Source organism: Ovis aries, chromosome 19 (genome assembly GCF_016772045.2).
Source record: "Ovis aries strain OAR_USU_Benz2616 breed Rambouillet chromosome 19, ARS-UI_Ramb_v3.0, whole genome shotgun sequence".
Lineage (NCBI taxonomy): Eukaryota > Metazoa > Chordata > Mammalia > Artiodactyla > Bovidae > Ovis > Ovis aries.
This window is the reverse complement of record NC_056072.1, coordinates 56,253,957-56,266,645: the sequence shown is the minus strand read 5'-3', so window position 1 is coordinate 56,266,645 and position 12,689 is coordinate 56,253,957. Positions and strand designations below refer to the sequence as shown.

The 12,689-nt window shown below is 42.6% G+C and overlaps 1 protein-coding gene across 18 annotated transcripts; it reads right to left on the bottom strand.

The window, feature by feature from the left end:
* Positions 1-434: 434 nt before the first annotated feature.
* Positions 435-12,590, bottom strand: MBD4 (methyl-CpG binding domain 4, DNA glycosylase). 18 transcript variants are annotated; one of them, XM_060402671.1, is made up of 8 exons: positions 12,295-12,590; positions 10,550-10,776; positions 9,332-10,134; positions 6,854-6,928; positions 6,642-6,776; positions 5,475-5,624; positions 4,893-4,996; positions 435-1,273 (listed from the first exon to the last, which is right to left on the bottom strand). In XM_060402671.1, exons 1-8 carry the CDS (start codon positions 12,385-12,387, stop codon positions 1,262-1,264), a joined length of 1,599 nt encoding a protein of 532 aa, XP_060258654.1. In that variant the 5' UTR covers positions 12,388-12,590; the 3' UTR covers positions 435-1,261. The 18 variants fall into 18 exon arrangements, 16 of the variants coding, with proteins under 16 accessions (XP_060258654.1, XP_042092340.1, XP_060258651.1 ...); XM_042236406.1 differs by having other exon boundaries at positions 10,550-10,780; positions 12,299-12,590; XR_009597460.1 differs by lacking the exon at positions 435-1,273 and adding an exon at positions 1,442-2,391 and having other exon boundaries at positions 4,893-5,048.
* Positions 12,591-12,689: the final 99 nt, after the last annotated feature.

The following is a 12,689-nucleotide window of genomic DNA, read 5'->3' as shown; positions in this document are numbered from 1 at the left end:
CCACTGGACAGGCAAAAGGTGGTCTTATTCACACAATGGAATATTAGCCATTAAAAAGGAAGGGAGTACTGACACATGCTGCTGTGACAGGCTGGCACTTGGGACCCTTGGCTGCAGTGCTTATACCAGGACAAACGTCTCCTTGAGCAACTGAAAATATAAAGAAACTATGCGAAGTCGCTCAGTCATGTCAGACTCTTTGCAGGGACTAAAATGAACAGGTAAGGGGTTTCTTGCTGGGGAGATGAAAATATCCTGGAGTTAGTGATGACTGTTGCACATTTTGAATGTACTAAAAACCACTGAATTGTGCCCTTTAAAAAAGGTTAAATCAATTTTGGGGGGGCAAATTTTGTTTCAATAGAAAGTTAGAAAAAACCCAAACACTTGAGGGCTTACTATGCATAAAATATCATCCTTACTGAAATGCATTATTATTTTTTAAACTGTTTTATTTGGCTGTGCTGGAACTTCACTGTGGCATGTGGAATCTAGTGACCTGACCAGGAATCGAACCTGGGCCCCCTGCAATGGGAGGGTGGAGTCCTAGCCGCTGGACTGACAGGGAAGTCCCTAAAATGCATGTTTCGTAACCCTCTCAACAATCTGAGGTCTTCTCTTGGACCACCCCTATGGGCCACAGTAATGCCCATATAAGCCAAGCTCCATGTAAACTATTTCATATATTGACTTAATAATCATAACTGACCCATTCTAAAGAGAAGAGGGAACAGGTACAGAGACCAGGTCATCTGCAGGAAAAGGGAAAAGGTAGAGCTTGATATAGCCTGGGGTCCTGATGCAGAGCTTCCCTGTGATGTCCACAAGCCCACAATCCTGATGGAGACGCTGGGATGGGACCTGGGCCCCGCCACCGCTGAACCCCAACTTTTGCCTGCCCTACCCTCTGACCTCAGCTGTGGCCAGGGTTGTAGGGGACTCCCTAGACTCTTCATCACAGTGTTGGGTATCTTGTCCCCACACCTTACCCCTTCTGTTATTTTTTCATTATTATATATACCTTTCTCTGTCCTGTGAAGGTCCCCACAGAGCCAGCACAGACTTTCGCACTTGGTAAATGCTACTCTGATGTCTGTTACGTAAAAATGTGATGGGAGGTTATGAAGCGGATGCTTGCCTTGCGGGCGGGTGTGTGGCCAGTTTTCCCACTCTGTTCAAAATCCATTCTTCTCTAAAAAATGGAACTCATTCACTGAAGTGGAAACAACCAGTACTCTGCAGCAGCGTCTTCTTGTTCTGCTCACGCTCTACCCTACAACAAAAGCAGTTTTCCTAACAATTTATTTTTCATTTATTCAATCAGCTTAATTTGCAAATTATGCCTTTAGAAGGTTGTTGCTGAACCAGGTTAAGATGCCGGGATTCTTGGCCTCTGGAGAATTCAATCCGGGGCCAGTGATGAGGCTTGATCACTCAGAGCTTTTGTGTAATAAAGGTTTATTAAACTACAAAAGAGATAGAGAAAGCTTCTGACACAGACATCAGAAGGGGGCAGAAAGAGTGCCCCTCTGCTAGTCTTTAGCTGGATGTTATATAGCTACTAGCAGTTTGCTAATTAGAGAAAGGGAATGTCTCAAACTCAGAGAATGGCACCAGGGCCCTCACCCACAACATGTATTTTGAGATAACTTTGGCACCAGGTGAGTCATCTCAGGCCATAAAACCATTGACATGAATCTTGAAGAAAGGCAGATTTTCAAGCAAATATACAGTTTCATTAACATAGATCAGGAGAACAATGTATAACATACTGGTTTGTCAAGTTGGTTCTGAGCCTTTAGGTGGAATCCAGGGTAAATACATAGTATATTAACATAGCTTAAGACAAATATTTCCATAAGAAAAATGCACTGGTTAGCTCAAGCAAAATGCATTTCAGAAAAGCTAAGTTCAGGTGGAACCAGGTGTCATGATGGCAACACACAATTTTAAGATAAACCTCTTTTTAAATTCATATAGAGAAGGGGAAATAATCTTAGCACTTGTTTCCTCCTGCCACTTGAGAGAGAAAAAGTGTCTGATACTTGCAGCCTATTTCCTGTTTGGAAGCCCCTGGCCTCCCTGCCTGTTACCCTCTCGTCTTAAAATGATTGACAACGGAGGCTTGATAACTTAGATTTTCATTTATGAGTTCCTTCTAAAGTAAATGTTTTAGTATTTGGGTTATACCATGATAATACCTCTATTAAAAATGGCATAAAACTAAAAAGGTCCTGTCCTCCAGCTGGAAGATGAGATGGGTAAATGCTTGAGTTTTCACATGGGGATCACAGTGAATGCATGAGTCAGAAGGCAAGACTTGGAAACATAACTGCAGGCAGGTATTCACACTAGGTTATCAAATGGATGCCGGGGTCAAATCTCCAATTCCTAAAAGTCAACAGAGAGTCCTTAAGAACATGACAGGGACTTCCCCGGTGGCTAAGACTCTGTGCTCCCAATGAAGGGAGCCTGGGTTCGATTCCTGGTTGGGCAACTAGATCCTTCATACTGCAACTAAGACCTGGTACAGGGAAAAAAAAAAAAAAAAAGAAGGAAAGGGCCTATAAACACACACACACACACACACACACACACACACGATGACAAAATAATCTTACTTTTCCTTGGCGGTTAGCGTTTTGTTTTTTTTTTTGGATGAGTCTGGAGTCTTGGAAGCTTGAATACACTTATGTTCTCCTACAAATGGACCTTGAGAGCTTGTTTGGAGGTCCTAGCAGGGAAGTGCAAGTACTCATATATCCTTGATCAAAGAACGGTCCTCCTCAATTGGGGAAGGTTGTCCTCTTCAGCTGAATATGCAGCTCACCTAGCCAATCAACCAGTCAAATCAACCCCGGCAGTCAATGGGGTGACAGATGACACAGCCAGATCACCCTCACAGGTGTTTTGTTTTGTTTTTCCTCTCACAGGTGTTTTTTAATAAAAATATTTTTATTAATAGGGCTTCCCTAGTGGCTCAGTGGTAGAGAAACCACCTACCAATGCAGGAGACACAGGTTCACTCCCTGGGTCAGGAAGATCCCCTAAAGGAGGAAATGGCAACCCACTGCAGTGTTCCTGCCTGGAGAATCTCCATGGACAGAGGAGCCTGGTGACCTACAGTCAGACAGGGTTGCACAGAGTTGGACACAACTTAGCAACTAAACAGCAATGGTATCATTTTCTACAGAAAGAGAGCAGAAAGTCTAATCTTCCCTCAAACAGGGTTGATAGAAATTTGCTTCATATTGTCGGTAACTAGGAAGAGTTTTTCCCAACTTCAAATCACATTTCATTATTGCAAAGTCATATACATTTACATTTTTAGGACTGTTGTCAAATAACAATTTATTTTTTCTTAGATCAAAAAACTCTTAAAACATGGTCCAGCACATTCAGTAGCAAAGATCTACCAGTGGCACACACATTAAGAAAACACACAGTAGGTTGGCAGTCGTTGGGCTGATTAAAATCTATACACCTGGAAAGGTGGTTGTGCTTAACGGAGCCCTGAAGAATCGAAATGCAAAGCGATGTATAAAACACAAGTCTGAAAACTTCAAAGAGTTTTTAAGATAGACTTAATTTCTCGTGGTTTTCCCAAAGCCAGTCATGATATTTATTTAACTTATGGTCTTCAGGGTGTACCTGGAAGAAATACAGCACAGGAGACAGGTGCCTTATGTAAGTTTGTCAGAAATGCATTTATTAAATTGGCTTTTTAAAGATATAGTGGTGGTGGTGGTGGGGGTGTATTTTCCCTGGTGGCACAGTGGATAAGAATCTACCTACCAATGAAGGGGACATAGGTTTGATCCCTGGTCTGGGAAGATCCCACATGCAGAGCAACTAAACCCACGCACCACAACTACTGATGTCCAGGCACCCTAGAGCCTGTGCTATGTAACAAGAGAAGGCACCGCAACAAGAGAGGTCAGTGGAACGAGAAGCCCATATACCCCAATGAAGACTAGCACCCATTCACCGCAACCAGAGAAAGACCACACAAGGCAGTGAAGACTCAGTGCAGCCAGAAATAAGTAAAATAAATTAAAATTATTTAAAAAGATAAAAAAAGGTGGGAGAACAGTACCTTATGATAATATACCTGACAAATTATAATAATCTGTAACCTAACGGGATTCACGAATGTTTAGAATTACACCTTACATCAAAGGAATCCTTCACAGTTTACAAGATACTTTCCAGTTTGGAACTGATCTTCCCCAGGACTCAGTGTGTGAGGTGGTGATAACGTGAGTCAAATATCAATAGGCTGTTTTTCCAGAAGAAGGTTATAGACCCTGAGAGTTTTAAACAACCTGCTCAGGTCACAATACCTGGTAAGGCAGGGTTGGGTTTGGCTAGACTGAGCAGCTAAATGCTTTAGGGCAAGTCACAGACTGAGAGGGCAGTGTGCCAGGCTCTAAGGCAGTGCCTACCAGTGGCCAGGATGCCTCCCGGATGCCTGCAGGCTGGGCATGCTCGACAGAATGGGCAGCTGACGAAGGAACCATTGACCATACAAATTGAGACCACCTAATCCCACACCTGCCTGCTCTCCAGGGGTGGGCTTGTGAAGGCGAGTACGGCTACGACATGAGGAAAACCACATCGGGCCTAGAGACGGTATGTGAATGGGAACGACAGGAACAGGCCCAGAAGAGGCACACTGATGGGGTCACTCAGAGGCCAGGGAGTCTTCATCAACTCGGGAAAACCTCTAGACCCTCTCCTGCCATCAATAAACCCCAAGCCTCCACTACCCCTCCAGCTTGCAGTGAAATTGGTTGTGATCGTAATAGCGAGTTAGGTCTAAGACATCGTCTGAACCACTGCGGTGAACTTACTTTGCCCCAGAGACAGAACGCGCTGGAGCTGGGCCTCACCTGCTTCCACTCATTGACGCAAAAAATTCGGTACGAGTCATTGCCGTATTTGCCAATCCCGTGAAGCTCGATCGGGTACCTCCACTGTTTCGTCAGATATTCATCTGAGAATACAACACCCCACACATCAGGTCAGCCTCTAGAAAACTCCTTTCCCTAAAAAGGAGAAAGGGACGGGAAAGCATGTCTCCTAACAGCCTCAGTGGTGACGGCTTCCTCCTGAATTCCTGCAGCACAAGTCCTGTTGGCTCCGCTCGTGTTATCACGAACTCATCTTATTGTCTTGAGCTGGGCTAAGTGGACAGAGGTAACATCCCAGAGGTCAGCTGGGCTTTCTGCTTCACTGCCTTCTTCCCCTAATCCTGCTCACACAGCCTGACCCAGTGCTGGGCAAAGATTTATCTCCTGGGTCAGTGAGATACCGTGGTTTGGGGCAAGTGAACGATTTTCAAATGCGTTCGGAGCTTGGGCTGAAAGAGCTCTATTAATGTCGCAATTGAGGACACTGAAATTTAAGGTGCGCCTCTCTCTTAAATAGGCACGTTTTTATGTTTTCTCTTTTGGGTGTATGGGTAAAGTTACCAGAGAACTTGATAATGGTTTTCGCTCGAAGATCGTAGAGACCAAGAGGTTTAAGAAGTTCTGAAACATCTCTCCAGTCTGCGGTCCTTGCAGCCTCAGCAGAAGGGTACTTCTCCAGAAACTGCCAGAGCACAGGGATGGCCATTTTGCCTGGGAAGTAAAAATAAGGATGCGATTACATGCCTCCGGATGGGTTGATTTCAGGTGCAGGTACTTCCTTATCTACAAATCTCAAATGAAACTGAGGTGAAAAGTGTTTCTTGCATCTCCACTGAGCCATCTGGGAAACCAACGTCTTCTAATCGGTGGTTTAACAAGAAAGAAAGAATGAAAACAAAAAACTCTCTATATGAAACTTGCCCTGGTGGCTCAGATGGTAAAGAATCTGCCTGCAATGTGGGAGACCTGGGTTCGACCCCTGGGTCGGGAAGATCCCCTGGAGAAGCGAATGACAACCCACTCCAATATTCTTCCCTGGAGAATCCCATGGGCAGAGGAGCCTGGCAGGCTATTGTTTATGGGGTTGCAAAGAGTCGGACACGACTGAGCGATCTAGCGTGCACAAGAAGACATTACCTAAATAAACAGGAACCATTTTCAGGGTTGAAACCTAACATCATTAACCTGTTTGGTTAGTTGTCCAGATTACGCTGAAATCTGGCCTTGCATGATGTCAGTGTTTAAATAATCAGATCATCAGATAACTGGTGTAAAAGCGTACAGAACACAAAGATGCCAATGACATTAAAGAAAGCATCCAGTGAAAAAGAACTGCATTTCTACATGACAGAGACATGAGGAATGTCAAGTAACTGATTTTCACTGATGACCAAAAATAATTTGGAAGCAGAAAATAAATGACAATTTGCTCCTTAATGCAAAAAAAGGCTGGTAATAGAGACACAGATATAGTACTGGAAAGCAATTATCCATTAATTAAAAATAAATGTTTAATTATTAAAAAAAAAAGCTGCTAGAGGTTATCTAGTCTAACTTTCTCATAGGTGAAAAATTTGAAGATTTAAAGAAGGCCTCACCTGAGGTCAAAGCGTCGGACACAACTGAGCGACTGAACTGAGGTCAAAATCAAACCTGAGGCCAGGCCTCCTAAACAATTCGCCTCAACACAGAGTCTCTACCAAGACAAAGATGAAAAGAATCCCAAACCTGAGGTCCGATTGAGAAATATAGTTGCAATGAGGAGCTTCCACGGATCATGAAAAAGAGTTTCCTGGACGAGATTAAAAGGTGACCTCGGAGGTGTCCACTTCTTAAAGGCCTTGCGTCGTGGGGGGCTAAGAGCTAAACAGACACACTGTATCAGAGCTGAACACCTGACGCAGATTTAAAGTCTGGCTTTCTGATGGGAAAAGGCATACCTTCTTTGTTGTATTTGCTGGAAAAATACAGGCTTGTTTTCCTTTTTTCTATTTGTGTTCGTGGGACGGTGTCTTCTGAAAAGGAAGTGTGAACATTGTTTATAGAATCCATGGTTCAGTCTACAGAAATATTCAGGACTGCAAATAACAGTCCACTACTACTAAAAAGTGTTTAGAATGCCCCAGGCGCCACTCTAAGCTTCACAAAAATTAACCAATTTAACCCTACTAATGACCTAGGAGCTAGGCAGGTACTATTTTATCTCTACTTTGAAGATAGGGAAATTGAGGAACAGAGAAGCTAGGTAACTTGCCCAAAGTCACACAGCTAGTAAGTGTCAGAGCTGCAATCCTTTTTTTTTCTTTCTTACTAGCTATACTTCTTTGTTCTATTTAATTAGTGGTTAGAGCTAAAATTCTAATCCAGGCAACCTGGCTCCTGAGTCCATGCCTTTAACCACTCTACTAGTTCTCTTTGATTTATGTTCAGAGTTCACTATTTTCAGAAACTGGAAATAATATTGAATATTTTAAATTATGACATTTGTACAATGTGGTCATTAAAATATTTTAAGACTGGATCATGAATTTTTTCCCATGTCATTAATTTTTAAGTGAAAAAAGCAATACTCAACACATGATCCCAATTTTAAAAAAAAGAAAACATATGATACTGATTAGAAGGAAATAAACCAAAATGATACAATGGTTGTTGTTAACTTTTCTTGTAATTTTCTGTATTTTTCAAATATTCTGCAGTGAATACTTTTATCAGAAAAACAGCAAAAAAGGATACAGGTAAAACAAAACCTGCAGAAAAACCCAAAGATTTGGACCTTACAACACCGGAGGCCACACCTATTGGGATGTTCAATTTAACAAAGACTCTTTAACCACCATTATTAGGCCTCTCAAGTTCCTAAAATCATCACATTTAATACTCACTAGAGCCATACCCTCTAAATTTGCATGTCAGTTAATAATACCTTGTGTTTGTCTAGCATGAAGCCATCTTTTTCACTTCCCATTTTACAACACTCATGATGGGAAAAACAGGACTAGTGAGGGTTACCGCTTGTTATTTTACAGATGAAGACTCTTAAGGCTTAGAAATTAAGCAACTATCCGAACAACAGCGAGACTGACCATAGATTGGGATACGTATCCATGTCTCTAGGTAATCAGTCTGGGGTTTTTTGCTATTCTAGTTTGAATACGCAAAGCCCAGTGGAAAGTAAAAAGAATTAGAACAGAAATTGCTCTTACTATCTACTTGCTAATTTCTTGTGCGGATTCCTGTAAGTATACGCTGTCTAACCCTTCTTATTAATAGGAGACTAAGTTCAGTTCACTTGGCAGTTTATAAGTGAGACAATGGGCAAGTCTTTACTACTCCATCAGACACCTATTATTACCTATAGTAACCGTATCATCTCATGTTAAGAATAGACTTTATGCATGCGATGAAAAGAATACTTCTATTTTAGTCACTAAAGGATTGTTTTCAGTATTTTATTTGCTCATTGTACTAGCAATAAATCTACATAAACTTTAAGACTTTAGGAAGCTCAAGGTCTTCAAAGGACAGATCTGAAGAATTTTTATGCAATTCCTAGGTGTATGTGGTCATCTTCCATTTAAGGCAGAGAAATTCCAGGCACAGCAAAGACATAATAAAACCATGAGGGGGACCAAGAGAGGGAACCAAGTCTAACTACCTGCTCTACGGGTCTGTCCACGCTGTCTCCCCATAGGACTTCAAGTAAAATTACTATTCTTCTTTAAAGCAGTTATTCATTATATCATAATGGCATAATGAATAACTAACAGAGGCTGCTCAAAGGTCTCCTTTTCATCTCCTATTCACTGAAGTATCATAAAGGCAAAACTGCTAAGCCCTGAACTCTGTATTAAGAGCATATTACAAATAATAGATGAACTATGTGATTAGTTTTGAATTATTTAGAGCTCTAAAGCATTTTAGAGTAGCATTCCAACAGAAAATAAAAATGATTGTCATACATGCAAAATTAAACTGGAAGTCACATATCAGTAATAAGTAACAAGGGTGCAAAGAGAAGATACTGGCTAATCTCAAACAGTTTACATATAAAAGGAGTCTTCCTCAAACCTCACAAGGGCAGCCTTTTCTTCCGCTCTAAAGTTATAAGATTACTGGACAAAAGGGAAGGGAGAGCACTGCTGATAAGAGTCCCAGGTGTTGTACCGGGAGCCACGGTAGAAACTGTCTGTGGCACAATTATCCTCTGCTGGGGGCATCAGAGTGGCAGCCCGCCGATTCCTTCTCTGCCATGCCAAAGGGCTTAAACATCAGTTAGACAAAGCACTAGGACCAACTGGTAGGATGTATCTGATAACAGGGCTCAAGAACTTCATTCTGTTCCCATATCCTAACTGGCTACAGGGAGGAAGTGCAAACTCATCGCGCCTTTAACAGCACTTAAGTGCACTGAATACCTTGAGATACTTTCGCAGACGTAGGGTTTTTCTCTGTTTGTGAGCTGTCGTCTGTTTCAGAGCCACCTTCTGAAATGTCCATATGCAAATACTCCTTCCTCTCTGCAGCTTCTACTTCGGTTCTTGTTTCCTCAGATTCTAAAAAGGTGTCCTCACACTGATTGTTGGGTTCCGCTTCTTTGGCCGAACATAATTTGCTTACGATGCCAGAAGGGATCTGTTCAACGTCTGGTCCCAAACATGACGATTTTTTTTTACCAAGCCTCTCCTCTTCAGTGGTCACACCGAGGGCCTGGTCGCGGGCTCTGGCATCAGAGATGCAGCAAGTTCCCTCAAGGTGACTTTCCTGTGCAACAGGTTCACTCTGAGATGCTCTATCACTTTGGACAGGATCGGGAAGACCCTTGCGGCGCCCTATTTTTGTTTTCTTAGTTTGAATCTCTTTCAAAACAGTCACCTTTCTTTTGGACTTTCTAACCTTTCTGGAGGCAATATCATGAACACCCTCATCTTCTTTCAAGTTAGGTAGTTCTCCGCTAACCTGCAATTCCAAACAAGCACTTGGCAGGGGAAACACATCTTTTTTCCACCTGCTCCGTGTCCTGAGGTTCCGGTTTGAACTGTTACTTTGGTGTTGCAGTTGGAATGTCAGAGCTGCTGTGTTTCGGCCTTTACATCCTGACTTGATGCTCCCTTTGGGACGTACACTGAAATCAAAGTCTTCTGGCTTAAGAGAAGTCTCTCCACTTTGGTGAAGATAATTAACAAGTGAAACTCTGGATCTGAACTTCTGTCCCTGTGGGCTAGAAAATGATATTAAAGGACACTTACTGCTAGTAAATAAAAGTGACTTTTAAAAAGAACTGCGTCACGTTTCAGATGTTTTATTAATAACCTCCAAATTTTGCCATGGACATTGCTATTTAAAATAAAAAACTGCTAAAATGGTGCTTTTAAATAGCTTCCTTTTTGATAATATAACACAATTTTACAAATATAACCCAACCAGTCTTCCCAGTAGCCATTCGCAGTCAGAGAAAATGTTAAGTATTTGTCCCCAGCTCACCTGATATAACTAAGCAGTGACAATGAAGGATCAGAATCCATGATGGTTTTATGGTAAAGACAGAAAAAAGTCAAAATTTCTGCTATGCTTTCCTACCATGTGTCTGGACAAAATTATTTGGCTGTACTGTCTTTACGACCCTGCCTGCTCACCTGATGAAATATAGGTCGTATTTGCCTGCTGTTTTCCCAGATACCCTCTGCTTCACAACTCTTTCCCATCCACACGGTACAGACTTTCGGCACTCTGTCATTGCGTTCCTGCCAGACTGAGCAGAAGCAATAGGCTCTTGTAGCGGGAGCTTACATTCACTGCTGCTTTTCATCACCATTTGCTTTTCATCCTCTCCCACTGTTTCTGACCCCAGAGCAACATCTTCCTCCCTGAAAAAAACCAAAGTCCAAGTGATTAGCTCATTTAAAATTAATTTGAAAAAAAAAATTAATTTGATTCTGTATTCAGTTTCAGCCAGTGACAGAGAAGGAACTACCTGGACTATGGGAGAGGTTAGAGTCAGTATGGATCAGTCATGCTATGAGAGCATCTTCCTATTTTTCAACACCTTCCTGTCCTCCAATATGGGTTAAAAAGGGCTTGACATCTTTTCACAATGAAAAACTCAAGCAATTTGCTAGAAAAAAATTTTTTTTGTTAATCATTGAATAGCACCGTTATAGAGGTTTCTGGTGATACCTGGCCTAAAATGAAACATATGAACAAAGAGAAAAGTTTTTAACCTGGGGATACACAGAAACACTTAAAGGAGTTATTGAGATACTTCTTTCACCCTCCCCCCCAAATAAGTGAGGTAAAAATTGTAATATATGTGCATTTTGGGGGTGGTGGGAAAGTATCTATTACTTTCATCAGAAGTTGTAGCCCTCAAAAAGGTAAAGAACTTCTGATACAGAATTTTCAAATTCTCATTCATTCTTGATCTGATAACCTTGTGAAGGTAGGTAGGATAAGGATTCCTCTCATTTTATTGATAAAACTGAGTGACAGGAAGATTGTTACTTGCAGAAATGATTCCAGAAGCCACGTATACTTAAATCTTGGTCTAATACTTCTGTCCCTGTACTACTGTTGAAAAACTTCAGTAGAGGGTATCCTAATCACTCAATCATACATTTTCAAAGTTGGATGAATGTCTAGAGAGTCTGTCTAACCAACTTCCTTTCTACAAACAGGGAAACTAAGCACGAATCAGTGATTAACTAGAATTAGAATCAAGGTCTTCTGATGCAATTAGGGGTTAAATAATTTGCGGGATTCCGGGTGGATCTTGACAAATTTTACCCTTCACAGCTTTGGTGATAAGGAAACTGAATTCTGGTGAAAACAGCACACTTTAAAATCAACCAAATGTAGTCAAATCCCAGCTCTTTCATTTACTATCTGTGTGATCCAAGAGCAAGTTACTCAACCTCTCAAAGTCTGTTTATCCACCTGTAAAAAGGAGGTGATACCTGTTTTAAGGTAGTTCTGAAGATTACATTTTTTTTTTTGAAGGGGGGAGTACGTAAGTCATCTTAGCCCCATCCCGCGCATACACAAGGACTCAATGACAGCAGCTTCCTGTGTTACTTTCTCACAGTACCCATTTCTCGGGCGCTGCTGGCTGCTTAACACGACATCTCCAAGGTCTTTCTCAGATCCTCCAAGATGACTGATGATCCTCCAGTCAGATGACTGACTCCCAGGCAGTCATCTCCCTGCACCAGAAAACCTCCCAGCAACCTCGTCCAGCCTCTGCTTGCAGGAATTAACCCTGGCGGCCTCCAAGGCTCCATCCACCCTAGCTGAGAAAGGCCCACCCACTTTCTACTCCCCACCCCCCACAACCAACTCTCGTTATACAGGTTGGTGAAGCTGAGGCCCGAAAGGGGACAATGACTTGCCGGAGGTCACACAGCCGGTCTGGGACTAGGCGCTCACGGTCGACGACCGAGGGGGCAGCTCCGCAGTCCCCCAGGCTCGGACTCTCCATCCCAGACGTGCCCTTCAAGTGGGCTCCGGCGGCAGCAACAGGCCGAGAGGGGGCGTCGCTCTGGGTGTGCAGCGGAGTAAGAGGTGAAATTTTCTTCAGTTCGGAGCGCTAGGCTGGAATCAACAGATGAGTGCAGTGAAAGTCTGTGCGATTCCTCAGCAGCTTTCCGGCCGCCCCCTCGACCGCAGCCATTTCCGCGGCTCAGCCAATCAAATCCTTCGTCAAGGAAGACGGACCGTTCCGACCAATCGCGGGCGCCGCTAGGTTCCCATTCCACCGTTCCAGCCCTTTAAGACATGCGC